Source organism: Vicugna pacos, chromosome 11 (genome assembly GCF_048564905.1).
Source record: "Vicugna pacos chromosome 11, VicPac4, whole genome shotgun sequence".
Classification (NCBI taxonomy): Eukaryota; Metazoa; Chordata; class Mammalia; order Artiodactyla; family Camelidae; genus Vicugna; species Vicugna pacos.
In genome coordinates, this window is record NC_132997.1 from 39,802,045 (window position 1) to 39,828,993 (window position 26,949).

The following is a 26,949-nucleotide window of genomic DNA, read 5'->3' on the forward strand; positions in this document are numbered from 1 at the left end:
CGCTGCCAAATGTTTGGGCTGGGGCTGCTACGCAGACTGGAAATTCTGAGTTCCAACCTTTGAAAGCCCCACTTAGTAAACATGGCTATTCACTCGGTCTTTGCTCAACCTGATTTCTATAAAAAAGGAATCCACTAACTTCACGGCTTCTCCACAATAAATCACGCAATGAGGGGGCCTGGCAAAGGCATACAATAATGGCAGGCTTCGCTTATTGGGGGTCTCTATGCCCAGATCCCTCTTCAGTCACTCGGTGTACGCTGTCCCCTGCAATCTTAGCCACAACTCTAAGAAGCAGGTGGAAAATCCATATAATACACTAAGAAACAGAAACTCCAACATTAGATAATTTGCATAAGTCACACTTTTTATGGGAAGAGGCCCCACGGTCCCCCAGGCCCCTCTGACTTGCCTGCTCTGCCCTGGGCCCTGCAGGACGAGCTGGCTGCCAAGGGAGGGAGGAATCTGCCTGGAAGAAGTTAATTTTTTCCTTTCTGGAGTTTGCCCTCCCTGTGGCCCCTGCCTGGGACATTCCTCGGCACCACTTTCCCCTTGCCGCCCGTTAATTTGCCCTTCAGGGTGAACCTGTGCCTCAGAGACACCCTGACAGCCCCTCCATCCTGGGGAGACCTCTCAGGGCCTCCAGCATCCCCACTGCTCCTGGAGCCCCAGAGAAAAACAGCCCCACAGAGGTGTGACTCTTTCACATTCAGTGAAGCCTTTCAGGGTGTCAACGAAAAACCATCAGTCGATCTAAGAAAGAAATTGAAATTTTTATTCGAGGGAAATTTGAGGATTATAACCTACGAAGAGCATCTCGGAAAGCTCTGAGAACTGTTCCGCCTGTTAGAAGTCAATTTATGTAAGTTTTTTGAGACAGAAGGCTGTACATTAAATGAAGTATTATTAACTGTTTACAGAATCCAGAGCTGAGCATCATCATGGCCCCTTACAAGGTCGAGCAGGAATGTTATCTTTTAAGGAGTTGTAGCGTCGTCGCTAGGAGAATGTTGCTTTTGCTTGTTGAGAACATATTTCTGCCGACGGGGAAGATTGGTCGATGTGTGATGCAGATACACCACGCACAGCAGCTGGGGAGAGAAGGTCGAAATGTTACGGAAACAACAGGCCAGCCAAGAAACAAGCACCACTCGGAGGGTTGGAGTACTCAGATGTATTACGCCAGCGGGCTCAGAGGGGCTTCTGCTCCGAAGCTCTGAGCACCTCCAAGACGTGCGCATGAGGTTTCATAGGGTAAATTATAAGCTTGGGGTATTCGGCCAATAGGCATGGAACAGCTTTAGCAGCATCATTATCACAAAAGTGGAGGCGGGGAGGCAGCAAACCAACATTCCAAAGCCAGATAGATCTCTTTAAAAATCCAGCTGGCTAGCAAAAAAAACATGAACAGCAAACTAACACTAATTAACTTAGATTTATGAGTTAGTCCAGCAGAACTCAGATCAGTATTCCGATACTTAGATATGTGAGTTATCTTGTTAGCCCAGCCCGGCTTTTCCTTTACAAAAGGAGAGGGAAAACTTTTTATGTTGACATTTTTCTCATCTTACAGCAAAATGTGGATTTTATTTCACACGGGTTACAGGTAAGAACCGTCCCCTCCGGTTTCCTGACCCTGGCTCCAGCGCTCTCTTCTCTACACCCAGAGTGTCCCCAGGCTGCTCCTTTTGGACCTGTGAGCGGGAGTGGGTAGGGCTGGAGCCAGGCCAGCATGCAGGGGGCAGGGAGACAGCTGTGCAGGGCGGCAGCCGCTGCCCAGAGCTGCCGTGAGAACTGGGGATCGGTCACCACACCACATTGCGAGATGCCACCAGAAGAGGAAGACTGCGGCCGTCTTGGGCGGCAGGGACTGACAAATCCCCTGCTCGTGGCCCCAGACTCCCCACTGTCCTTGGGGGCCTTGCGGGCCAGCACTCAGGCATCCTCACGGGTGAGCTTTCTGAGGACCCCGGCTGCTCACGGAGGGGCGCCCACGTCATGACACGAGGGTCAGTGTCTGGGGAGCGGGCACCCTCTAGGAGGGTCTGGCCAAAGCCTAGTCGGGAGGATGACCCTAGCTAGGTCACCGCAGTGTGGCGGCCCTGGGCAGAGCCCAGAGAGCAACACTGGACTCTGAGGCCAAGACGGGACGCAGAGCCTGGTGCAGGGAGATGTCAGGCAGGGCCAGCCCTCTGAGAGCCCGCAGACACACTGCCCCCGGGAGGCCGCGGGAGAACCCAGCCTGCTCCCGCCCGCGCTCCCGCCCTCTGCTCAGGCCCCGCCCTGACCAGCTCCTGCCGCCAGGACCTCACCTTCTTGTCGAAGCTCATTCCTTGCTTGGCTTCTGGGATGCCCAGCACTGCTTGCCACTCTTATCCATCACTTTTCTGCCACCTAACTGTCCCCCGGGGCTCCTCCCTGTGCCCTCTACTCTTCCCCCTTGGTTGGTGATTCTGAGGCTTGGCTACCCTTTGGGATCACCTGGGTACCTTCCCATCCCAGAGATAAGAGCCTGGAGGTCCCCACCTGCTCTTTCAGGGTCCCCTCGGCTCAACAACCCCACCCTAGAATCGTCCACTGGGTCTCACGTCACTCTGGGCCTCCGCTGTCCTGCGTCACCCCCACGTCCACTCTGGAACTTCTCACTCGCCCGCCTGTGCCCGTAGCCCGCCCCTGTGGCTCCTTCCTCCTCATGAAGGGCTTTCCCTCACTCCTGGGTGGGTGTGGGTGGCTCTCCACCCTGGCTGTGGGTTTTGGCCCCGTACAGTGATCCTCTTTCCCCGGATCACCTGGCTGAGGAAGGCCAGGTGATGTCAGGGAGTCAAGCAGGAAGAGGGTGTCCGAGGCCACGGTGCTCCCTGGGCCCTGCTGAGTGAGCCCTGGCCGGGGTGTCAGACAGAGCTGGGTCCAGCGTGCCGCACACTGGAGTGACTGTCTGAGTCCTCTGTGCTGGGTCCTCATGGGTGAAATCATTGTGACCTCCCCTTCCAACCACTCAGGCGGGCTCTGTGTGGCCCACACAAGACAGCCAGGCTGGCAGAAGCGGGTATGGTGCCTGGGAGGCGCTCAGGACCTAGCCAGGCCAAGCCAGAGTTCTTGTGAGATGTTAACTCTTCCCAGGTGGGTGGGGGGGCACGGTGTGGTGGGTGGGGTGGGCGGGGAGGCAGTTAGCAAGATCTCCAACCTCACATTTCCCTTGTCGTCGCTACGAGTGATGGGTGCTGCTGTTTCCAATACTCAGCTGACAGCAGGCCATGCAGAACCTGCAGCCCTGGTCCAGGGGAGCACAGATGGTCCACGAAGCAGGTGAGCAGCAGAGAGGAAGGCAGATACTGTGGGAACATACGGCAGGGGATCCAGCCTTGTCCGGGCCCCGGTGTTGGGCGGCTGCTCTGAGGAAGTGATGTCTCACAGGCCCCGATGACTCATCACAGTCAGCTCAGGAGTGGGGCTGGGGGTGGAGGGAGCAGAAAGGCAAAACAGAGCTAAATGATGCCCTTGGTGTGGGTCCCTGTCCAGATGGGGTGTGTAGGCACACGGACACAGCTGGCACCCATTAGAACATGGGAAGGCCGCATAGGAGGGTGTGGCCTGTTCAGGGTGAGAAGGGCTGCAGAGTCACCAGGGAAAGGAGCAGGGGAGGCTGCGAATACCGAGGAGCCTTGCGGGTCATCAAAAAAGGTTTCCAAGTTTAGCCCGAGCACGCTGAGGCCGTAGGAACAGGGCACAGAGGGGAATGGCGTGATGGGGCCCAGATTTCTGGAGGCCTGCAGCTGGGCAGAGCCCATCAGGACAAGGCAAGTGAGTAGGAGGGGAGACGGGGGTTTGCTGACAGGGAGAGACGGAAACTGTGACAGAATGTGGGTGTGGGGATGGAGGTGGTTTGCAGGGCAGGGACTTGGAGGCCACGATGTGATGGCATTGGCTGGGTTATCCGGTGGATGTGGAGTTCCCTGGGATAGTAGTGGGCTCTGGGCTTTGGGCAGCGTCAATGTGGTAACCAAGTCTGCGGTGAATGAGGGACAGATGATGATCGTGGGGAAAAGGGCAGATGATGGCAGAGAAGAATGACAGGACGTGGGGCCCTGACATTGGGCAGGCTGGGCTCTGGCAGAGGGGCTGGGGCCAGCCCTCTGGCATCGACCTGGCCGCCCCAGCCAGGAGTCTGCTGTTCGTAACAGGGAGCTGCACATTTGGTGGGAGGCCTGTGGGTCAGACAAGTGGGCGCTGAAGACTTTGGGCAGTGCAGGTCCCCTCACCGCGCCAAGTATTCTCCCATCTCTCCAGGTTTTAAAGAAATATCTCCAGCCTCCAGAAAGCAAGAACAAAGCTGTTACCACTGACAACCTGATAAAAGGGGACACAGAGCGGGCATGAAATCAACTAAGCGGTGAGACAAGTCTCCATCGTGTTTGTTCCATGAATTTACTAACCCTGATGTTTTAAAACTGATTTTTAAACTGGGCTAGTAAAGAAATGTAAGCTCTGAGCGCCATCTCCTGGAATAACTTACTGTATCATGCCAACCTCTGGTCATCCTGTCCTCAACAAGCCCTTGGACACCTGACACCTGAGTCTATACCACAGAAAGGCCACTAGGGGGCACTGTCGAAGATACCCATTTGGCCCACTGAGCCTTCTGCCCCCTGGGCTCCCAGGGTTAGGCTGCTGCCCATCTCTGAGACAGCCCCAAGCCCTGCCGCACCCAGGCTGGGACTCCTGCCCCTGACCTCCTTCCCCATTATGGCCTCCTGATGGCATGATGAGAATCTCCCAGAGCTGGCCATCTGCTCCTTGAGCTAGAGTTTGCTTCCCTGGGATGCTTACCACCCATGGGTAGCAGGGAAATAAAGAATGAAAGTCCAGGATTTCCAGTTACAAGGAATTGCACCTTTGGGTTGAGAACCCCAGGTCATCTTGGGGCTCATGGGCTGCAATTCTGGGCATCTCGATGCCACTGGAGCCCCCAGAATCTCAAGGATCATGAGCGGGGGCTGCCACCCACACTTCCTTAGCTCTTCATCTGTCAAGGGAGATGATGAGTCTCCAAGGTCCTTCCTGATCTTGTAGCAAAAGTGGGTCCTGACCCAGCATTGCCTCAGACTTACAGGAACTCATCCTGCAGGAGCTGCCTCCAAGGAGCCCCCACTGTGTGTGTGAGGGCAGGCAGCTGTGTGCGCATTCACATAGCTGCAGGCTCCACTGAGGGAGGGTGACCTGCCTGGGGTCGTCAACTCTCTGTAACAATGGAGCCGAGCAGGACCTGTGGCCTCTTTATCTACAAAGCCTGTAGGAGTCTTTTCCTAGGACCCCACTGACCCCCAGAACCCACCACTTGAAGAGGGGCTCCTGAGGGTGTCAGCTGATAAACGGCTGTTGTGGGCCGAGCTGTGTCCTCCCCAAATTCACCTGTAGAAGTGCTAACTCCCAGGACATCAGAGTGTGACTGGAGATGTGGTCTTCACAGAGGTAACTAACTTCAGGGAGGTCATACGGGTTGGCCCTCATCCAGTATAACTGGTATCTTTTTTTTAAACTGAAATATAGTCAGTTACAATGTGTCAATTTCTGGTGTATGGCATACTATTTCAGTCATGCATATACATACATATTGTTCATTTTCATATTCTTTTTCATTAAAAGTTATAATTCCCTGTGCTATACAGAAGAAATTTGTTTTTTTAATCTATTCTTTTGGGTGTCCTTTTAAGAAGAGAAGATTAGGACACAGATGGTTAGAGAGGGAACACTGTGCAAAGACATAAGGAAAGTATGACCATCTACAAGCCAAGCAGAGAGGGCTCAGAATGAACCTGGCAGACACATTGATCTTGGACTTCTAGCCTCTAGAATTGTAAGAAAATAGGTATCTGTTGTTTAAACCACTCCGTCTCTGGTTTAGCAGCCCAAGCAAATGGATACAATGGCTTCCCAGCCAAGTGTCAGGCATCCCTTGTTAACATCCTCTGCATTTACACAACCACTGCCTCTTACTCTTGCGACACAAAATCAAACAAAACCAACACGTTGGCAAGGCCTCCCGTTCCCTGAGGGACGTCAGGGAGCGAGGTACAGAGTGGGTGTGCGTCCTCTTTAAACACCTGCAGTTGCTCTGGTCTCTGAATGGGGCCCAAATCAAACCACTGGGTCCCAGCCCACAGGGGTTAAGCACTCTCCTTAGTTCTTCCTTTTCTCATTAGCTTATTTCTCTGAAATGCCTGTGCCTGGCATTTTGTGCCAGGGAAAGCCTTCTAATAAACAGCTCGGGAGACCGATGTGCTGGCGGAGACAGAACAGGCCCACGAGGGGGTGGGAGAGGCTTCACCGCCTCTGTCCCTGCTGTTGGCAGGACGCTGATCCGAGGCCCAAGCAGTGACAGGACAAATGAGTGGGGGAGGGCGTCCCAAGAAAGAGCAACTCCAGGTACAAATGCTTTGAAGGGTGAGAGTTGTGTGACCACGGGGAGCCCAGCAGACAATCCCTGCATACGTATACAGGGGCCATTCCAGCAAAACCTTGCTTTTTATTTCGAACATAAGGAAAGTTATGGTCTTCACTGTCCATCTACTTCAATCCGTACATATTCACAACCCAACCCTGACATACCTTTACCTATAGTGGTCTTACAGAAATCCAACTGAAAGGCAGAAATGTAACAGTCAAGGAGCTGGAGGGGAGGGTGGAGAGTGTTTTAACTGACTATCAACATGGATTAGGGACAACTAGTTCTGGTCCCCCCGGGGCCCCTCCGGAAGTGCTCCCCGGGGCTGTGTGCGCGGTGCTTGGAGTAGTCAGAGACACCGTGTGCGCACGCTGGGTGGTGGGGAGGACACTGAACGCTAAAACATCTCTGTTGGGAGCACGGTTTCTTCTACGGTGGCAGATGGCAAGTAACAGAGGTTGAACTTCTCCAGAGAAATGGAGAGACTCCTCCAAAACTCCGCTGGGCTTGGAGACAGTTTGGGGGAATCTGGAAAGAGAAGGTGCACTTCCAGCTGGGGAACAGTAGAGGGCGTCATTTCTTTCTGGGACACATTTGGAGAGCAGGTAGCCAAAAAACGGAAACCAGGAAAACGGAGTGAAGGAGGTGAGAAATTCAAGTATTCCTCTCTGCATAAGATTAGGGAAGGAGACACAGGATTGTATTAATATTTCAAAGATGTTTTGGGCTTTGTTCAAAGGGCAGAATTTGGCTATAACCGCATGCATCACAGCCCTTGGTGACAAATGAACACGCAGCCGTTGGGAGTGGGACACATCATGTCTACTTCCTCAGGACAATAGGGTGCGAGGGGGCAGGGGGGTGGATCAGCGGCAGCATCCTGGAGGGAAGCCTGGGGCACATGGACAGGGGGTGTTGGCACCGTGAGCAGAAGTTCTTGATGGGGAAGCGCTCCCGGCTGGGCTGAACGCAGATCTTGGGGCCGCAGGGCAGCTGCCCACAGTGGGGCTTCATTAGGGCGACACTGATGCATCTCCCCTGCAGGGGGGAGAGAGAGAGAGAAGGTCACTAGAACCCGCTGGAATTGGGAGCAGAAGGCTGTGGTTTCCCTGGTCTCTGGGGCCTGCTGAGCGCCTTCTCTGCTCGAGCCCACCCTTTTCCTGCTGCCCAGAGTCTCACTGATCCCCCTGCTGGGTCTGTCTGGGCCTGTTGGTCCCCAGAAAGGCCCACCAGTCCCCACAGGGGCTCCATGTGGTGTGCAGGCTTCCCGCTTCCATGAACCTGTCACTTAGGCATGAAGTGTCACCTTGAGTGCCTGTGGGTGACAAAGGCCACTGAACGCTGCCTTCTCCTCCTGGGACTGTCATTTTCCTCACCCCAGGTTTTAAAATCCTCAGCAACCCTTTAGAATAATGGTGGTTTTCCCCAGTAATGTAGCCACACTGGGAAAACAGAACACCTAAACCCTCTTGAATTTTTCACAAGCTCTTTTTTTTTTTTAATGGGAGCACTGTGGGTTGAACTCAGGACCTCGTTCAGACAGCAGTGGAGACCCCGGGAGATGGCAGGGCCCATGAGTCTGCCGTGTGGACATAAGGGGGTACGGGAGGTAGCAGGGCCTTGGGAAGTGACGGTGTCCTTCCCCTCTGGTTTTCTATTAATGAAGAGATCTAAGCCAGTAACCAATCGCTTCTTACACCAGCTCAGCCTCAGCGAAGGGATGTTTCTTGACACAATTGGCAAGTGGTTGATTGAACCTTAACTTCCAGTGCTTTGGAGATTTGGCTCCAATTCTAGATTTCCTGCTTGCTACATAAGGATGTGCGCGTGTGTGTGTGTGTGTGTACGTGCGTGCCTGCATGTGTGTGTGTGTGTGTGCGCGCCTGCATGTGTGTGTGTGTGTGTGTGTGTGTGTGCCTGCATGTGTGTGTGTGTGTGTGAGGAGTCGGGGTGCAGGGGTCGTCAAGCCTGCTTCCATCGCTATCCCAAAGTCATGATCTGAGAGTTTCCTGAAGCACAGCTGTCAAGCTAGGACTTCCTGGAGGGCTGAAGCCCTGTCCCAGCTTTTATCACACACACCCCTGTGGGCGGGGTCAAAGCACAAGGACTCAGGACCTCCTTGGCCATGAGCGCATCATACGGCCTGTCTGCAGCTCTAATCGTTACCCTGGACAACTGTTTCCAGCAAATACATGTGAGCTCAAATTTAGACGTAGTCTGCAAACAACACAGTGTGAAAATAAGACATTAATATTCACAATTGTTTGCAAGAGGAAGGAAGAACTTTCCAGACATTTCTCTATCTCCCTGACAGCAGGGTACAGGAGACATAGACTGGGCTGGAAAGTGAGACTCCCCTGGGGTCCTTTGCAGCCCCGCTAACCCCTCCATAGCCCTGTCATGTTGAGCTCATCACGAAATGTCAGAGCCTCAGTTTCTTCAGGTTCAGCTTCAAAATGCAGAGCAGTGCCTACTTGGCTGGACAGAGAGGCAGCCACGCTCGCAGGGAGGAGTTGGGCACCGGGCTGTTGGTGCTGGTCTTCCTGCTTCATGGCTGTGTGACTGGGCAGGTGACTCCACTGAGTAGGGGTCAGCTTCCTCCTCCACCCAGTTGTTGGAAGGATGAAAAGCATGAGCTTGTGTAAAGTGCTCAGTGTCTGGCCATCCCTGCTCCGTATAAACCACTGCTGTTAATTGTGACAATGAAGTGAGATCCTCAGGTAAAGGGCCTTGTGTGGTGGCGACATCACCCAGGCTGTACTCTCTGGGGACACTTATATCACTGTCAGCATCACGTTCAGTGAGACAGGGGAGGGCTTTCCACTTTTACGTGATTTTCCTCATGGATCTAGGAGATCTGATTTCCATGAGCTGAGTGGGCTGCCCTGGGAAAGGCGGTGAAGGAAGAGAATCAGGACCTCGGGTGGGAGTCAGGGTTTGGCTCAAGACTAAGAAATTAGACTGTCTGATTGCAGCAGCAGCAGCAGCAGCAGCAGCAGCAGCAGCAGCAGCATCTGCATCATCATCATCTGCATCATTGCGTATCTGTGTGCAGGGAGAGGTGGTCTGGAAGGGACCGTTATTAGAAAACTTCCTCTGGGGATTAGAAGGCGGGGCGGGGTCGGGCAGAGAGATATAGCAAACAAGACTAACTACTTCTGCTGCAAAACCGCTGAGGTTTTTGGTAAACTGAGCCTCTGGGAACGTCCTGCATTGTACTGTGCTGAAGTACAAAACATCTGGATTCACTGAAACAAGCAGCGGACCAGGCTTTTACAAGGCAATGGCTCCTACAAGTTCACCACCAGACTCCACTGCTAACTCCTGAGCACTTGCCCATCGGCAGGCCTGACTGCAGTTCCCACCCAGAATGAGCAGTTTGGTATCCGCCTCCCCTGTAGATCAGGGCCCGGATGGAGGAGAGAGAGGCTGAGCACCGCACTGCCAGGAACCGCCTGCCCTGCGGCTTCTGTTCTCCAGCACAGCCTGGTGAAGAGGGCCTGGGGGAGGTTCTGTCTGAGGAGAGCTCCTGGAAGGGGCTGCAGGGCACATGAGGTGGCCTGCAGTGAGGGGACAAATGGCTTACGTCTGTCCTGGCAGGACATCTGACCAACGCCCCCTATCCCCCTGCCTGGGCCAGGCCGGGCTAGGCCGAGTGCCCCAAACTCAGTCTTGCAGAGTTTCCCACTGAGATGTGCTCTCTCCTCTGACTCCAGACCATCTCTCACTCAGAGAGCCTGTGGCTCAGGTAAGAAGAACACGAGGCCATTTCCGAGTAATGTGTCCCCAAGCAGCCTGGCAGATCGAGTTCTCAGTCCCAGCCTTCCTTGCGTGGAAGCAGCGTTCTCCACCTGCTTGTCCTGGAGCCTCTCCCCAGAACAACACTCTGCACACTCAGGGCTGGGGCTGGGGCTGATTGGTTTGCAGAGATTCAGGTTCCAGCTGACACCCCACCTCTTAGTCCGTGACTCGCTTTAAGGCCTGGGACCAATGCACTGAAGGCTTCATGAGAAGGAGCCAGGACTCCCGCACCTGCTGGAATTCGGGGTACCCACAGAAATCCTACAACACTCGGGTCTCCAGAATGACGGTTGGGAGGGATGAGGTTGGGGGGATGGGGCAGAGAAGTTGGGGGGGCACATCCACAAGGCAGAAGAGTTACAGGACCCCAGCCCCTCTCAGGAGGAGCAGGTTGATTTCAGGCAGCTCCGGCTGCTGCCACTTACTCTCCCGGTGGCCTTGGCAACTTCCCTGACCTCTCAGGCCTCAGTTTTGCCTTCAGCAAGCACACAGGTCACTTCGAGCTCACACTGCTGGGGGGACTGGAGAGCTGGCATTCAGGGTCCCGACAGAGCCCTGGGCAGCTGTAAGGGCCCCTAACCCATCACTCTGCCACCCTCACAACCTGAGCTTCCAAGAGCGGCCCTTGGAATGTGCCTGTTTCAGAGAGGGGCTCAGCGCCCCTGCCCTCACCTCGCAGGGCAGGAGGCCATTTCTGAAATCTTCCCCTTGTCCACCCACGGTCTCTTGCCTCCCTCTGCTTCAACCCTCTGTCTGGCTCTGTCCCTCCTGCTCCTGAGTGGGTATCTCTGAGTGGGGGGTCTCCACTGTTCAGGGCATAAGGCTGGTGTGGGGGCTCCCCTGACCACAATAGGGCTGTCGTTGTGGGGAGAGACTCCAGGAGAATGCAGCTTCCATGTAAGTAAGCCTGGGACTGAGAACTCAATTCAGACCCAGGGCTGGGTCCCAGCTGCCCTGACACCTCTGTCACCAGACTATGTCTTACTGGGTGTGTGCACGTCTCTAGTGTGTCATCAGCAGTGTCCAGGGGCTTTCAGGCCTGTGCAGAGCTTCTTAATACCCCTTGCCCAGTCACCAAGCCAGTGTTTGCATGATTCAGAGAATGCGGTTAATTCAGCCCTCATTACAGACCCTGGGACCACAGTGTCCTCTGAGCCCCTGGCCCCATCTGTGCAGAGGGGCTGAGCATGGGGACACCCCCATGGAATATGATGTACAGGCGGATGACTCCCAGGTGAAGCAGGAGCACCGCCCTCCTAGGATCTGGAGGCCTGAGTAGGGCAGCCGTCTCGAGGTCTGGAAATAACCATCATGAGACCATGTGCTGATCCAAAAGGGGGCAAAGTAGTAAAAAGGGTGGGGCCAGGTTCGGGGCTTAAATCCAGTTCTGCCTCTCCCATCCTAAGTGACCTGGGAAAAGCCACTCAGCCTCTCTGTGGTTCAGTCCCCCTTTGGTAAAGCTGGGATAAGCAGGACTTACACTCACAGTTACTGGGAGAATCAGAGCAGTGAAAACATGTGAAGCTCTTAGCCGAGCACCCAGCCCACAGAAAGGATTCAGTAAAATTATCTGCCATTGTATTAAATTCCAAGGCTGACAGCTGGAACAATCTGGCTTCTCCCCGTTGTCACAGGCACCGACACAGGAGGGCATCTTTACTGTCTGGTAAAAGCAGCCAGTGTTGCCAGACAACACTGGGGGCGGGGTGTCACCATGTCCCCCACCATGTCTCACCATGTCACTCCTGGCACCTGAGTGACCAGCCCGGGAGGGCCTCATGGATGGGGCACAGCCAGCAGTCCCACAGGGCCAGGTGGGCAGTGGGGAGGGACTAGGAGGCCAGCAGGACTCTGCCTGCCCTCCTCTCCAGCCCTGTCTACTGAAGATCAGAAGTGCTGAGTGCTGCTCTGGGTAAGAAAGTTCCTGACACACCCAGGACGAGGACGCAGGGGAAATGTGTTGAGAATCACCCCGGGGGGGCTCATGAGCACCAGGTCTCCACGTCTTGGGCGTCTCTCTTGGCAGATGCCCAGACAGGGCTCTCTGACCCAGAGTCCCAGGGGCAACAGTCAAGGGCAAAGACAAGACCCCAGCCCACGGGGAGTGACACTGTGCCCTGCTTACCACGGCCCTGGGCGGGCGCCACATCACTGGTGCCTGGCTGCAGCGCTGAACAAAGTCACACAAATGATCCAGTTTTCCCTGAAAAAAGGTGTGGTTGTGAGGAATCTACAGGCATAGATGCTGCCACTAGAGGGGTCATGTCCCCTCTGACTCGAGATGGCCTTCCAGGGCTCTGTCCCCACCACCACCACCAAGACAGCACCATAGCCTCCACCTGGAGCCACCCCCCCCGAACATCCAGAACCCTGGCCCCAGCCTGACAGGGAAATGCATTTGCTAGGAACCCTGGTGGTGGTGCGAGCATGAGCCCGCATACATTTTGGCGTCTCTTGGGCCACTAGGTCAGGAGGCCTTTGGCTCTTCTCTGGTACTCAGTGACTGCAGTCCACAGCCCATAGCTCATTCCCACTCGGGCCGTGCCTTACAGGCCCAGGCCTGTGCACGAAGTGGCTCCCCTCCCTTCCTGCTCCCCAGGGCCCTTCTCACCTCCATCCGTTCCATCCGGCCTCCTTGGCATCCACAGGGGACAATCACCGTGGGGCATGTTTGCATGGGACATGTCTCCTCAGGCTCCTAGGAAGAGAAAACCCTGTCTGCTTCCTTATCTGGCAGCTCCTGGCTGCAGACACATGACATCTGTTGCCCCAGCACCTGTCAAGTTCTGGTCACTCAGGGAATGTTTGCTGGAGAATCAAGGACAGATGAGCAGTGGCGGGCACAGTAAGAGAGTGTCCTCTGTGTAAGACACACGCTTCTGCTTCACAGAGATGGGCCTCCTCCAAAGGCCAGCAAACTCTGTCCTGTCCCCTTGGTGCCCGGAGCCGCCCTTGTTGGAGAAGCTGGGCCTGGGGCTGTGTCTCACATTGGAGGCTGTGGGGGGCGGGTCATGAGCAGGGACAGGTTGGTACTCACCCAACACTGGCAGACCCAGTGTCCCCAGGCCACACTGCAACCAGCGCAGATGCCATCCCAGGCAGTGACCCTGTTTCCCACCAGATCTCAGGCCCAGGTCCCCTTTCTTAGGACACAGTGCCCCTGCTCCAACTGCCTCTTATGGGCCCTGGTTTGGGCACCCGCCCTGGTCAGTCACAGCTGCTCCCCTGCCCCTTGGTCCCTGGGCTCGCCTGGGCTGCACCCCCTTCACAGCTCAATGCCCTCCTCCCTCCCCTCTCCTCGGCCCCATGTCCTTAAAGGTCACCCCCAGCCAAGACCCTCATGCTGACAACAGACTAAGATGGAGACCAAGGGAACGGAGCCCAAAGGACTCAGAGCCTGGAGAAGGGGGACCAGGTCCCTGAAACCTGAGGGTCCTTTTCCAAAAGCTCACCTGAGTCCTGGGGAAGGACCATCCTAGAAACACCCCTTGGGAACTGACAAAAAGCCCATTTATTTCAGTAGGGATCATAGCTGTTCCTGAAACAGGCCACTATGCGTTGCTGATTCAGTGACAAAGGCTCTGAATGAGGCCGTGCTGGGAACATGGGGAGTGTGTTGTCTGGGTGATACTGGTGAGTCCCATGTCCTCCTGGGGGTCCCTCTGTGCCTCTCTGTCACCATCCTCCTGCTGCCAGCTCTCCCTGCCCAGGCAGGTGGGAGCTGGGGGGGGTGGGGGGGACATATCCCCATCGGCAGCCGGAGGCCTCCCTGTGCGGGTCAGTGTGTGCATCAGGCAGGCTGACAACATCAGGACCAAACACACCGCTTACCTTTGCTCTTTCCTGGGTCGGTGGTGGCTCCTTGACAGTCTAGAATGGAAGTGATCAAAATTCAAGCGATCAAAGTCCAGTGCCCATAAAGTTTATCTCCACCGAAGTGATACCTTTGGGGACAGGTCTCTGGCATGGACTGGCTCCTTCTCCTCCCACCCCAACCTGGGGGTCACAGTTCCCTCCATGATGGCTCTTCTCACCTCCATCCATCTCTTTCCTGCCTACTTGGTATCAGAGAGGGACAACCACTGTGGGGCACGGTGACATAATTATAGGTTGGAAGGGGCCTGTGGGGCTCTGGCTCAGCTTTGCAGACAGGAGGGGACCCTGCTCAGCGGCAGCAGGGGGACAGAACATGGGCTTTGGGGTCTCAGTCTGGGTGTCCCTTGCCTGAGGGTTTGTAACCATCAGGCTCCACCTCCCCGAGCCTCAGGCTCCTCAGTTATTAAGGGGAGTCGGTCCCTCCCTGTAGGGCCGAGGGAGAGGCAGGCAGACTAAGGCACCTGGTCCCTGGTAGAAGCCCCCCCCCGGGAGTCTCAGCAGCAGCCCTGACGTCATACGAAGACAAGAGAGCACTCCCACCCCTTCCTCCTCCCCCCTCACCTCCCATCCCCGCAGCCCCGGCCTCCCAGCCCTCAGGGGTGCCAGTCCGCCCCCCTCCCCCGGCGTCTCTCTCCTCATGTCTCCTCTTGTAGAAACCCGACCTGCTGCTTCTCTGCTGGTTGACGTGTCCTTTCTCAGCTCTGCTTTGTCCTCTTCCTCACTCAGCTCTCTGGCCCCCTCCCTGGGCCAGTCTCTGTCCTTGGCTACTGGCCTGTCCTGATAAGGACACCTGCCACACCCCCTGAAGGGGACATTTACCCTCAATGCCCCCCAGGCTTCCACACCAGACCAGCCACCAGGGTGTGAGCTCCTGTGGGCAGGAGTGGGGCTGCTTCATTTCTGTCTCTCTGGGCCCAGGACGGAGCCCTGCACATCCTGGTGACACAGTCATGACTGAGGAAGGAGTGATGGAAGGCACTAGAGATGTGGAGGGACTGTGCTGTCTTCAAAGGCACAGCTGTCCCCAAGGTTAGCATCCACCCGGCCAGGGTCCTCCTTCCTTTGGGCCATCGGTGCCCCCTGCAGACCCCTCTTCTTCCCCCAAGAGCAGAGGCCCCTCCAGCCTTGGTCCTCCTGAGTCCCCCAGAAGCCTGACTGCTGTGAAGCAGGCCTGGTCTCAGGGACCTGGGGTCCCTTCTCCTCAAGCCTGGGATAGCCCATAGGCCACCACCTCCCTGTGAAAGCAGGAGGCAGGTGGCCCCCTGGAAGCCCAGGCTGTCTGTCCCAGATGAAAGGCAGAGTCTGTGCCTTGTTTGCTGGTTGAGGACCTGGAGCTGATGGGAACCTGCCCACAGGCAGTGTCCTGGGGCAGACACGTGTCTGGTCCCCGGGGGGTTGATGAGGGCTGGACACAGGCTGTGCGGGCAGGGGTCACTCACCTTCTTGCAGCACAGGCGACAGATGAACCAGAGCAGCAGCAGGAGCAGGAGCAGGGCCGGGATGAGCCAAGATAAGAAGAGAGGGTTGGTATAGAGGGTGAACTGGGTGGGTGGGGTAGGCGCTGATGGGGTGAGAACCGCCTGGGGAGAGGCCCCCGGGAGAGGTGGCATCGGGGGGGCTGCTGGGGGGCTGTTGGGAGGCTCACTCCTGACCCTTGTGCCTAAAGAAAGAGCACATAGCAGAGGCTCGGCTTGGACCCGGGTGACAGCTTCCCCTGCCACTCAGATCCCATCCCAGGTCTCCCCGTCTGCCCAGTTTCCCTTCGACTTGGTTGCCCTACCTGAGAAGAAAGATCCTAAGAGGTTAGGGTACCCAGAGAGCCCCTCTGGGATGAGCTCAGGCACTGTGGCCTCTCCCTTTGTGACAGCCATAGTCACTGCAGTTGTGGTTGTGACATTAGTCACTGTGGTCATCATGGTGACAGCCCTCAGCATTGTGGTCCTCACTGTGACAACTGTAAGCACTGTGACCATCATCATGACACCTGTGGGCACTGTGAGCATCGCTGGTCCAGGGCTGGTCTCTGGGGCTCACTCTGAGGAAGGCACAGGGGTCAGAGTCCGGGGGCTGCTCTTGGTGATTCCTCCCAGGTGCCCACCTACTGTTTCCCACGGCTGATTCCCCCATCAGCTCCCTCTCCCTTCCCCTCATGTTACCTCATGTAGAGGGACCACAGTGGGGCTGGGAGGTCAGGGCTGGTACCCAGAGAGCCCCTCTGGAGCCCTGGGCCACGGACCCCATGGCTGCCCCCGCTCAGCAGCTCCCCCATGGCCCTGTCAAGGAGGTCCAGTCCTCCAGGCAGAGGCAACCCAGCCCTCACTGCCTGCCTAGTATGACACACAGGGGTTCTGTGAGGACCACAAAGAGCTACGACACACGGATGGGTGACGGAGGGGCAGCTGGGGCCCCCTGAGAGGTGGGGGTGCAAGAACACAGCCAGGACACCCTGATCACATCCCCAGAGCCTCTCTCCCCTACTTCTCTGCAGTCTTGGGCAAAATGACTCCATGTCTCTGAGCCTCTGTTCCCACCCCTGCAGTGAGGAAATGGCGAGCACCTGAGAGCTGCAGAGAGAGATCACAGGCAGTCCCAGCACAGGCCAGGGCCACGTGGGGGCTTAAGGACAGGATCTGTTCTCGTGCTGTTCTTCATAACCACGGCACGTGTGCTGCATCCGAGGACCTGCGCGCTGCACAGCCCTTCCCTAAGTCAAGTGCTCTGCTTGAGAGAAGCAGGGCAAGGAAGAGGGCAGAGAGAGCCTGTGCCCAGGAAGCAGGCTGGCCGAAAGGAGAGGCCCAGTCAGGCTGAGGGGACCTGTGCTGGGCCCGGAGCCCCAGGCTGCTCCTGAGGTCTCTCCTAAATGTGCCTGTGGACAGGCGGCTGCAGGGGGTGGGACCCTGGTGGTAAATGTGTACATTCAGTCTCTGATCTGCTGGGAGATGTGCAGGGACAAGAGAGACAGACACAGGGAGACTGTCACATGGTTGGAACCCTCATCAGCTGGTACTGGACACCAGGGCGGTGGCCACTCGGCACAGGCGTCCCTCCTCCGGGGGAAACCTCACTCCCGCCTAACGCTCTCTGTGGTCCATGTGGGGCAGCTCCAGGCTAAGGTGCTTGGATGATGCAGAGCTTGGAAAAGTGGGTCCCAGGGCAGCAGCCCTGTGTTCCCAACTCCCTTTCCCTAGGCTGAGCCCCCGCCCTCCCCACGGCCCTGACAGCTTCCCCATCAACAGAGGAGTCTCCCTGCAGAGACCAGAGCGAGTCAGGCGAGAGGAACAGCTGAGGAGCATGAGAAAGGAGGAGAGGCACCCGGAAGCTGATGACATCTGCAATGTGACAGCTTGTGTCACCAGACAAGCTCAGGAGGCAGGAGCTGTGATGGTCAGGAGTGGGTTCAGAGCCCTGCCGGCTGCTTCAGCCACACGGCAGAAACAGTCCCTGACTGTGTTCGGCCACAGCTGGTCCAGTCCTCCCGACCCCTGTGCCTGAGACCCCAGTTTGGAGGGCCCGAGTGTCCCAGAGGCCCTGGACTCTGTCTCCTAGGACACAGTGTCCCAGCCTCTCCCACTCACCCCACTGGAATCCGAGTTGGAGCCCGGAGCTCCCCGGCACAAGGCTCAGGCCAGTGGGGTTGGCCAGGCGGGTCCGGGGTGGGCAGAGCCTCAGCACCGTTTCTGGAGTCTGTTTAGAGCCCTAATTGGTCCCTTCCAAGTGCCTTCAATGACACTGGCTTCACAGAGACAGCAGAGGTTTGCAAGGTCTGGACAGTAAGTTGTACCCCAGGTGCTCTTTTTAGTAACAGTCCCAGGGCACTGCCCAAGCCTGATGCGGGTTCAGCTCCTGGATGTGGGGCTCAGGGCCCTGAGCTGCCTGTGAGATGCTGCTCTAGGGGCCTGTCTGCACAGGCTGCTTGCCGGGCCTGCCCAGGGCCCACTGCTCCCCGCACTGGCCTCCCGGGGCGTCTCGCCCTCCTGCGCAGGGGGTAGGGCGGCCCTGGGTCTGGGAGCCACACCCCGGCGGCCTCACGGCTCTTGCTGCTGATGCGCATGTCAGTGTTGATGACGGCGGTCCCGTGGTTCAGGCCAACGTCAACACGCAGCTCCCTGCAGCAGAGGAAGGGCAGGCAGCGACCCCGAGGCTGGACACACACACTTCCTCCGCTTGGCTCACACTGTAGCTCGCAGTCTCCTCACTGTAATGACTTTGAACATCAGGCATTCGGGGCTACCGCAGAGCAGACAGCGAGGGTAAGGAGAGCTCATCCCAAAGCACTGCGAGGTCGACCTCTGCAATGAAGGCTGACCAGGTAATGAGGAGCCCCACATGGATCAGATGTCCTCCTGGCCATGAGCTAAGTGACCAGGGATGGCAGTACAGTGTCACCATCCCGACTCCTCTGTATTTACAGAGTAAGTGAGTTTAGCTCCAAAAGGCTGCCTGGAGCAAAGGTACCATCCCCGGGGCACATCATCTCCAGCATCCTGCCCTCCTCTGCAGAGCCTGGGCCACACTGCATCCCCGAGCAGCTCAGAGGACAACCAGCCAGGGCAGGTGCGGATGGTGCCCTGAGTGCTCCTGGAGACAGACACGTGCTGCCTCAGGGGAGGTGGCGTACCACATTCTTTACACTTCATGGCGGCAAAACCTGCCCACGCGGCCTCCGGGCTGGGCACTTCATCTGGCTTCTCTGTCTTTACTCTTGGGCATATTATGGTGGCAGCTTCCACAGAGATAGGTTTTTTATCTAAAAGACAACCACACAAGAAGAACGTCAATGGACTTGTCCGTCCATCCGTCCCTCCCCTTCTGCCTGCCCTTGGCGAGCAGAGCTCACATTTTGGCAGAAGCAGCTTCCCTTCTCTGCCCTGTTCTGACACCTCCCGTGCACCAGGCACTGTGCAGGGCTCCGGGCTTTAGTGGGGACAAGACAGGCAGACACCCTGCTCTCCAGGGCCTGACACCGGAGGGACCGGGGGAGGGAGACAGACAACGAAGTAACAAACAATGAACAAACAAATGCTGAAGTGTAAAGTGCTGTGACATCAACACACAAGGGAAGGGACAGCCGTTTATGAACAGGTGACCTGTCCTGTATTTTAGAGACAATTTTTCTTTAAAAGTAAGTGAAATATTTATACAGGAAATGGTGTAATGCCTGGGATTTGCTTCAAACTAACGGTGAGGGGTCAGTAAAGCCAGGCTGGCCGAGGTTAACCGTCACTGAGGGAGGTGGAGGCGGCTCCCAGTGCGCTGCACGACTTTGGCTACTTTCGTGTATTATTTAAAATTCCCAGCAAGATGAGCTCTCTCTGAGGCGGTGGTCCTGGAGCTGGGGCCAGCTGAGGGGACAGCCAGGGAAAGTCCCCGAGGAGAGGGCTTCTGGCTGTGTGACCAAGACCTGAGGTATACCCAGCTGAGCTGGTTGAGGGGAAAGAGGTGGGGGGGCAGCGCCTCGGGGGCCCCGGGAAGGGGATGGGGCTTTGCTCTAAGTGCAGTGAGTCTGTGGAGGGGCTGCAGGTCCGGGTGTGTTTGGACACAGAGGCAGCAGGACCTGCGGGGGGACTGGATGTGGGGGTGGGGGCCAAGGGGGATCCAGGATAACGTGCAGGTGAGCAACCTGAGCGCCTGGGGGTGGGGGTGCCATTTACTGTCACCAGGGAGCCTGAGGAGGGGGCGGGGCCTCTGTGTGCGTGTTCTGTTATTTGGGGGAGCTGGGAGGCGCACTCACGGGGCTCAGACAGTTCACAGCAGGCAGCTGTGGAGCCTTCTCTGTCCTGAGCCCTAACTCGCTGCGTCCCTGCTGTAAGGAGAGAAGGGAGGCCCGGCTGCTCTGCCTGGCTGCTTTCCTGCCAGTGCCCTCCCCACCCTGCTCCAGCTTCCCCGGGTCCCCGACTCCTCTGAAAGTTAGGACCAATGGTCCTAACCCCCAGGGTCACACCACTTCCGACATCGGTGATTTGGGAGGACAATTCTTTCCCTGGCCTTCTTCATGACCCGGGCTTCCCTGGGTCCTAGGAGCTAAGCCGCCACTTCCAGGAGGCCAGAACCTCGGCTGGGCGCCTGCCGCCCCCCAGTGGACAGATGCGGGTCTGCACGTGTCCCCCTGTAGGAGCAAAGGCCAGGTCTCTCCTGCGGCTGCACCCACTGGGCTGTGATCAGAGGGGGAGGAAGCTCTGCAGGAGGGGCCATACTCAGTGCCAAACCCCGGGAGAATCTCCCTAAGAGTGAAGGTAGTTTTAAATGTCGTTCTTTAAATTTTTTTCAAAAATAGACCTGGACACTTAAATTTTAAAAACACACAGATTATAATCAAACTAAAGATTCTCCACTTAGAGCCCTAATCTGTTATTGGTTTTGTAGACTCATTGTAACTTTAGGGTTTTTTGCGACGTCGGCGGGGGGACTATTTTGTCTCATGAAGAAACGTCTGTGTGATGCTCAGTAGTGTCTTTAACTCCACTGCAATTTTTGGTCTGTCTTTCAAGGAAAATGAGGTTTACTAAACTGTATTTGACATATTACAGGCACTTATGGGTTTGAGACTTGGGGTGATGTTTTATTCTTTACTCTTTAGTATTTTCCTGCTTTCCTGCTTTTCATATCTTTCTTTAATTTTCATTTTTTATTGAAGTGTAATTGGTTTACAATGTTGGTTTCAGGTGCACAGCAAAGCGATTCAGTTATACATATACATAAGTATATATATATAGACAGAGATTCTTTTCCATTGAAAATAAATCTCTGGCTTTTAGGGGGGTAATTAGGTTTCTTTCTTTCTTTCTCTATCTATCTATCTGAGGTACTAAAGATTGAACCCAGGACCCTGTGCATGCTAAGCACATACTCTACCACTGAGCTATACCTGCTCCCTGTGTATCATTTTTATAATGAACAATCTCTAATAATTAAAAAAATCGTTTTTATCTTTCTTGCCACAGGTCAGGGCTATTCTCTACAAATGGCTCATTTCCATGTGGAAAGCTTTTGGGACCTCTTTCAATTGTCAGATGAGCTATGAAGTTTTGAACAGTATTAGTCTTTCATGAGGAATGATAATGAAAACTAGTCACCAAGTATGGTTAAGGGAAAGGCTTTGCATCTGAGAAGAAGGATGGTAGGAATTAAGTGAAATAAAACCTCACGATTTGTATAAATTAACTTTTTAGTGGGGTGTTAATGGTCCAGAGCACAGAAAGTGAGGTGATGGCAGGTACCCCCCATACCAAGGCCCAGAAGAGCATGGTTGACTGAAAACGAGTTTTCAAATCAATGTTAACTGATTAACTGAATACTTCATTCAAATGGCACATCAAAAAACTTCTTAAATTAGATAAAGCATCACACACTAAAGTCAGACAACATAAAACATATAGAAACATTAATTTAAAATTTTTTCTTTTTTGTGCTTCTCTATATTTTCTAAAATGTTTTACCATACATTTTAATCAGCGGAAAATGTAATTAAAAGGAGCCAAATCAATCCTCAGTGGGGCATCAGAGCTCTTGGCAATAAACAGCCCTGCTTGGCCGCTTCCGGCCAGTCTCCCGCCAGGTGCAGCGGGGTGGTCAGCAGAGGAGCTCAGACTGTGGGATGGGCTCTCCCACGTGAGCCCCGGTCCTGGTCCAGCTCAGATAGAAACACTGGAGATGTCCGGGGTGGGAGAGCAGTATGGCTGCCAAGCACAGAGGAAGCACATTTCCTGAAGGAGAGGTTGTGCCCCACCTTCAAGAACTGTCAGCTCAGTAAGGTCGAAGGCCCAGACGGGCAATCACATCACCTCTGCCTACTTTCCAGCTCTTCCTGAACCAGCCTGTGACCTTGGACAAGCTCTTCAACTGCCCCTGACTCTGCTTCCAGTTCCATGCAAAAGAACAGCAGTAAGTCTCTTTTGAGAATTAATTGGGACAGTAACACAGCATATGGCCTGATGTAGTAGGTGCTCAATTAACATTAGCTCTCCATGCAAATGAGTTACTCAGTCCCTAACCACTCCTGAGAAAGTATAAACCAAGGGGCATCTAACTCCCTGAGGCCATCTACACACTGTGTGGTGGGGGAGTGTGGCAGTGGCAGAGTCCTGCCCATTCTATGTGCCCATGGCAGAAAGAGAGATGGCCCAGAAGTGTGCTGGGGGAGAGGAATCTGTCTGAGTTGACCAGATGGCCTTGGAATGGGAATTCACTGAATATGATCTAATCATATTAAATGACTGTATCAGGGGGCTCACTGGGAGAGCTGAGGGGGAAGCAGAAAGTCCCACTGTCCCCAGGCACCCTGAGGGGGGTCACCCCCACCTCAGCGCTGAGGGCACATCTGCTGCCCCAGCCGCGTGCTTCCTCAGGCCACGCACGCATCGTGGAGGGACACCTGATGCCTGAGTATTTCCAAGCAGTAGCTTTACATACATGAGAGTGCTTAGTGCACCTGTCATATTGGCCCCGTTTTATAGTACAGATAGTAGAGGCTGACCCAGAACACTCATTAGGTCAAGGTCACACATGTAACATGGGCCTGAGCCAGGATTCCAGGGCCCAGGCCCGGCAGTTGGCATCTTCTCTCAATCCAAGGTGACCACACCCTCCTGGGAGGGCTACCAGCGCACCTGACACGGACTCAGGGCCCTGGGGCTGCCTCCACACCCCACCAGCAGACTCGTGCGATTCATGTCCTTGCCTCTCAAGGGAAGTGAGAGCTGAGAAAGTTTAAGGGAGTACAGCAATGAGGGAGGCCCAGGACCCCAAACCCAGCCTCTGCAGAGGTAAGTGCTGGTCGAAGATGCTCTAGATTTACTGGGGGATTGATATGAAGGGAGAGGTGGCCAGGCTTCCTAGCCAGGTCCCTCCTTCCACTTGTCCACACTGCCTGTGTCCTCACAGTGTCCACAGTGAATGGTCAGCACGGGCTTTAAAGGCTGAGCTGGCTGAGGGGACGAAGCGCGATGTGGGAAGTGTGGGAAGTAACCAAGTGGGCTACTTACCAAAGAATTACTTGTCTTTGAACTTGAACCTACAAATAACTTCATCCTTGTTCTTTGAGTTATTAAACCCTTTTCTGGAAATCATCAACTCATATTGACCATCATCTGCAAGGACAACATCCAAAGGTCAGACCTGGACGCTGGACCTCAGAGGGACGCCATGCTCTGCACTGCATCCTACTGTGGGCCCCACCGCTGTGCCCCACCTGCTGGGCTGCTTTGCAGACACTCACTGGGTCTGGTCACACACAGGAACTAGAGTGGCCAGGGTTGCCTCCAACCTGCTTCCTGGGGTGAAAGCCCTGAGCAAACCCAAACCCCAAACCACACATGAAGGATGAGTCCCCAAACCACGGAGCCGAGTGCCCCAGGCCAGACACCGCATCCATCCCACGTGAGTCACTGAGCAGATGCTCTAAAGCAGCAAACTAACCTGTGGAGGAAGGAATCAGAGAGTAGCTGCTCCGGTGGGGAGGGGCAGGGATTGCCTGGGAAGGGATCTGAGGGGACTTTCTGGGGACAACTCTAGTGTTCTGAGTCTTCATGGGTTTTTGGGTTACATAGGTGTCGCGTCAGAGCTCATCAAATGATACACTAAAGTTTGCTGGATTTGAAAAGAGAACTCAGCAAAAATCATTCCTCATGTAAAGATTTGCAGAATGAGGGGTTTGGGAGTGAGGTAGCCAATGACTGTAATTTACTCTTAAATGCATCAAAAAGAAAATAAGGTGGATTGATGAAGAGACAGAGAGGAAATAAAACATGGTCAGAGATTAGTTGTAGAATCCAGGTACTGGATGTAAGTGTTTACATTGTGAGTTGTTTTAACTTAGCTGTAAACTTAAAACATTTCCATAACAAGTGGTTGGAAGATAAACAGAACTAAATGATAAAATAAAGCCACAGACACAAGCCAGCAGGAGTCATAGTTCACAGCGGGTGACACATGACTAATGAGAGCGCAGACAGGGCTGTGGGAAGCCAGAGGGGCCAGCTGACCCAGAAAGGGTAAAGTCTCAGAGGCTGGGTGGGCTGGACCCTGTAACGCTGAGGAAGGTTTTGCAGCAGGTGGGCTTAGAGCAGAGGCTGGACCTTGGGGGGCCCGGCCGTCTGGCTAGGGGGCCTCAGGCTCCCCGGTCAGGCTGGGTTAGGGAAGTGGCTCTCTCAGTCCCTCGGGCCCTGGGCACAGGATGGGCTGGAGCACAGGCCTGGAGGCAGGGAGGCCAGCAGAGGCCTCTGCCCAGCCCAGGAGGGAGCCTGAGAGGCCGAGGGGGCCGAGTGCCTCCTGCTCACCCCCTCCCAGCCTCCTCACACCGGCCCACTGACTTATTCAGAGTAACACCCTGGGAACAGCTCTGACTTTACTGGGGTCCAGACTCCTGCTCTGAGCTTTCCCTCCAAGGGACTGTCACGCTGTGCAGCAGTTTTAAAAGTCAGAGCAGCGCTGCTGGGCCACGCAGGCAGAGAGGGTGCAGCGGGCACCTGTCATCTCGGCTGGGCCATCCAAGGGCATAGGTGACAACTGGCATCCTCTATGGGGCTTGATAGGCCTGTGTGTGTCCCAGGGACACATGTCCAGCTGCATCTAGATGAGTGCTGGTCCCTGTGGAAGCGTGTATTCGTCCCCCGCCTCAGTGGCACAAACCCCAGTGATGTGGACACACGAGCCGGCACACACAGCGCTCACTCCAGAGAGAGGGCTCCTGTCAGAAAAGGACCTGCACAGGGTCCTCACCGCACTGATGCGGGGACCCTCCCAGGGGAGAGAGGGCAGCCTTGTCCAGTTCCAGACCTCAGGGAGAGGCCTTCCCCATCTAACCGCTGGGTGTAACGCTGGCTGTGAGTATTCGCGTGATGCCTTTGTCAGGCCGTGTTCCTAGTATGATGCTGGGATCGAACTGTGTCCAATGCTTTTCTTCATCTGTTAAGACAATCATGTTTCCCTTCTCCATTTGCTGCTGTGGTAATTTACATTGATAAATTAAATATTGAATCAGACTTGGATTTATAGGGTGAATCCTTAATTAGTCTCGATGTATTGTCTTTTTTATATGTTGTTGGATTTTATTTGCTAGTGTTATGTTCAGGGTTTAAAAACTATCTTTTCTTATTTCTTAATTAAACTTTTGGTTTTGAGTTTTAAAAAAGTAATTACAGGAAACTTACAGGGGTAATTATTTCCCAGTAAATGTATGTCAAGTCATTGCCTGGTTTACCTTAAATTTATACACAGCCGTATTTCAAGTGTATCTTAATTAAAACGGAAGAAATGGTAGTTACGCACATATTCACACCACAACCCCCAGCAGACGCACCTCACATAAACATACCTTTAATTTCATACTCAGGGCACAATGACATATCTGACACATTTCTGTAAAAACTCCTCAGGCACACACACACACACACACAAATACACAAACTCTCGTACACACTAATCACAACACAATACCAACCCCCCACACACTCACACCACACTCACACAAGCAGGCACACTCAGGCACATTCACACCACACATACCCGAGCACCATCCTGCCTAGGACAGTGACCCCAGCACGTACCTCCCACACAGGCATGGAATGTGTCTCTACCCATACCTCCCTTACAGGAATTTCCCACCAGCTGGAACACAGGGATGGTGGCAGGGTCAGGGAGAGTGACAGGCGTGGCCACGGTGAGAAACCACCCTGTCCCCCTTCTCACATTCAGCCCACACTCACCGACGTAAGAAAGCCTTCATCGTCAGCGGTTCGGGCGTCTCATCCAGTTGGGCCTCCCCTGTAACAATCTGACCCAGCTACAAGGGAGAGGAGGTGGCTTGGCCCACAGCCAGGCGTTGAGGACCCAGCAGGTCCCATCCCAGGAGACAGGCTCCTGCCTCCTGCCATGTTAGACTCCAAGGGCCACCTCCTGGCATCTGCCAGCAGCCCATCATTAGAGACCGGGAAGCCCCCCGCCCACACCTCTGTGTGTAGGTCTGCACAACACTCGTTGCTCATCTGCAGGGGCTGTCTGCTGTCTGAACACTGGGGTGGGCAGAGGGCCTTCCTCGGGGTGACCCTGGGACAGCTGCCTTTGAAAGCTTTCCCCAGCTGGTTTACCTGTTCTGAATTACCTGGTCTCTCTGATAGTCTTTTACACCCAGACAGTAAACCTTGGCCTTCATATTCCGAGCCCTGTTAGCCTAAGAGAAAGAAAGGCTTTGAGAATAAAACACACAAGCACACGGAGCACAAAGCTGGTGATGATGGACTGGACTCACCTGGCTCTTGGGTTCCCATAAAGGTGTTGGCAGGAGTGGTCCAGCGGCCACAGTGAACATCAGGCTGGCAGCCTTCCTGTCTGCAGAAGCAGGGAGCTGGTCAGCAAGGCACTGGAGGGCCCCGCCTCAGGCTGCCAGGCCCACAGCGCTGCTCCCCACACCCCTCCCTGGGGAGAGGCCCCCCCGACCCCAGCATCCGCCATCCAGAGCGCCTGGAGGGAGAAGGGGCCGAGGCCCAGGACCCACCTGACAGATGAGGAGGCTGAGAGCGGCTCAGAGCTCTTCCTGGTGAACCCTCACTATGACCAGATGGCACAGCCTTGGCCCTGAAAGGCCTCTCCAGCGACCTCCCTGGACGAGGACCAGCCTTTCAGGTGAGCAAAGGCAGGAGCTGGGCTCCGGCCCGGGTGGCGCCTGCGGCCTTTCCTGCAGGCTCTGTGGGGTCTGCCATTCAGGACTCGAGGTCAAGGCGCTTGGACAGCAGCCCCCACCCAGCTGCCTGCCTTTCCCTGCAACCCATGTGTCTCTCCTGACAAGAGCCACACCCTGCAGTCCAGGTGCTGAGGGTTCAGGGCCGAGCACAGCC

At 55.2% G+C, this 26,949-nt stretch overlaps 1 protein-coding gene and 1 long non-coding RNA gene across 5 annotated transcripts; one reads left to right on the top strand and one right to left on the bottom strand.

Annotated features, from left to right (window-relative positions):
• Positions 1 to 1,801: 1,801 nt before the first annotated feature.
• Positions 1,802 to 4,962, top strand: LOC140699291 (uncharacterized). The gene is made up of 3 exons (XR_012077338.1): positions 1,802 to 1,951; positions 3,242 to 3,306; positions 4,288 to 4,962. It is a non-coding gene; the product is annotated as an uncharacterized lncRNA (long non-coding RNA).
• Positions 4,963 to 7,115: 2,153 nt separating this feature from the next.
• LOC107035231 (uncharacterized) lies at positions 7,116 to 17,746 on the bottom strand. 4 transcript variants are annotated; one of them, XR_012078014.1, is made up of 6 exons: positions 17,695 to 17,746; positions 15,900 to 16,154; positions 14,075 to 14,113; positions 12,855 to 12,941; positions 12,369 to 12,446; positions 7,116 to 7,480 (listed from the first exon to the last, which is right to left on the bottom strand). XR_012078014.1 is itself a non-coding variant. In XM_072972317.1 (6 exons), exons 1-6 carry the CDS (start codon positions 15,727 to 15,729, stop codon positions 7,265 to 7,267), a joined length of 768 nt encoding a protein of 255 aa, XP_072828418.1. In that variant the 5' UTR covers positions 15,730 to 15,770; the 3' UTR covers positions 7,116 to 7,264. The 4 variants fall into 4 exon arrangements, 2 of the variants coding, with proteins under 2 accessions (XP_072828418.1, XP_072828419.1); XR_012078013.1 differs by lacking the exon at positions 17,695 to 17,746 and adding an exon at positions 16,276 to 16,394; XM_072972317.1 differs by lacking the exons at positions 15,900 to 16,154; positions 17,695 to 17,746 and adding exons at positions 11,730 to 11,906; positions 15,559 to 15,770.
• Between the last annotated feature and the right edge of the window lie 9,203 nt (positions 17,747 to 26,949).

What these genes read in the sequence shown, in the direction of transcription:
- LOC107035231 (XM_072972317.1), bottom strand. Translation starts at nt 15,729, where the DNA reads ATGCCACCTCTCCCGGGGGCCTCTCCCCAGGCGGTTCTCACCCCATCA. An exon ending in GTCGCCTGTGCTGCAAGAAG is followed by an intron (nt 14,114 to 15,558) that starts GTGAGTGACCCC and finishes CTTCCATTCTAG; the next exon opens with ACTGTCAAGGAGCCACCACC. An exon ending in GGCGCCCGCCCAGGGCCGTG is followed by an intron (nt 11,907 to 12,368) that starts GTAAGCAGGGCA and finishes TGCTTTTACCAG; the next exon opens with ACAGTAAAGATGCCCTCCTG.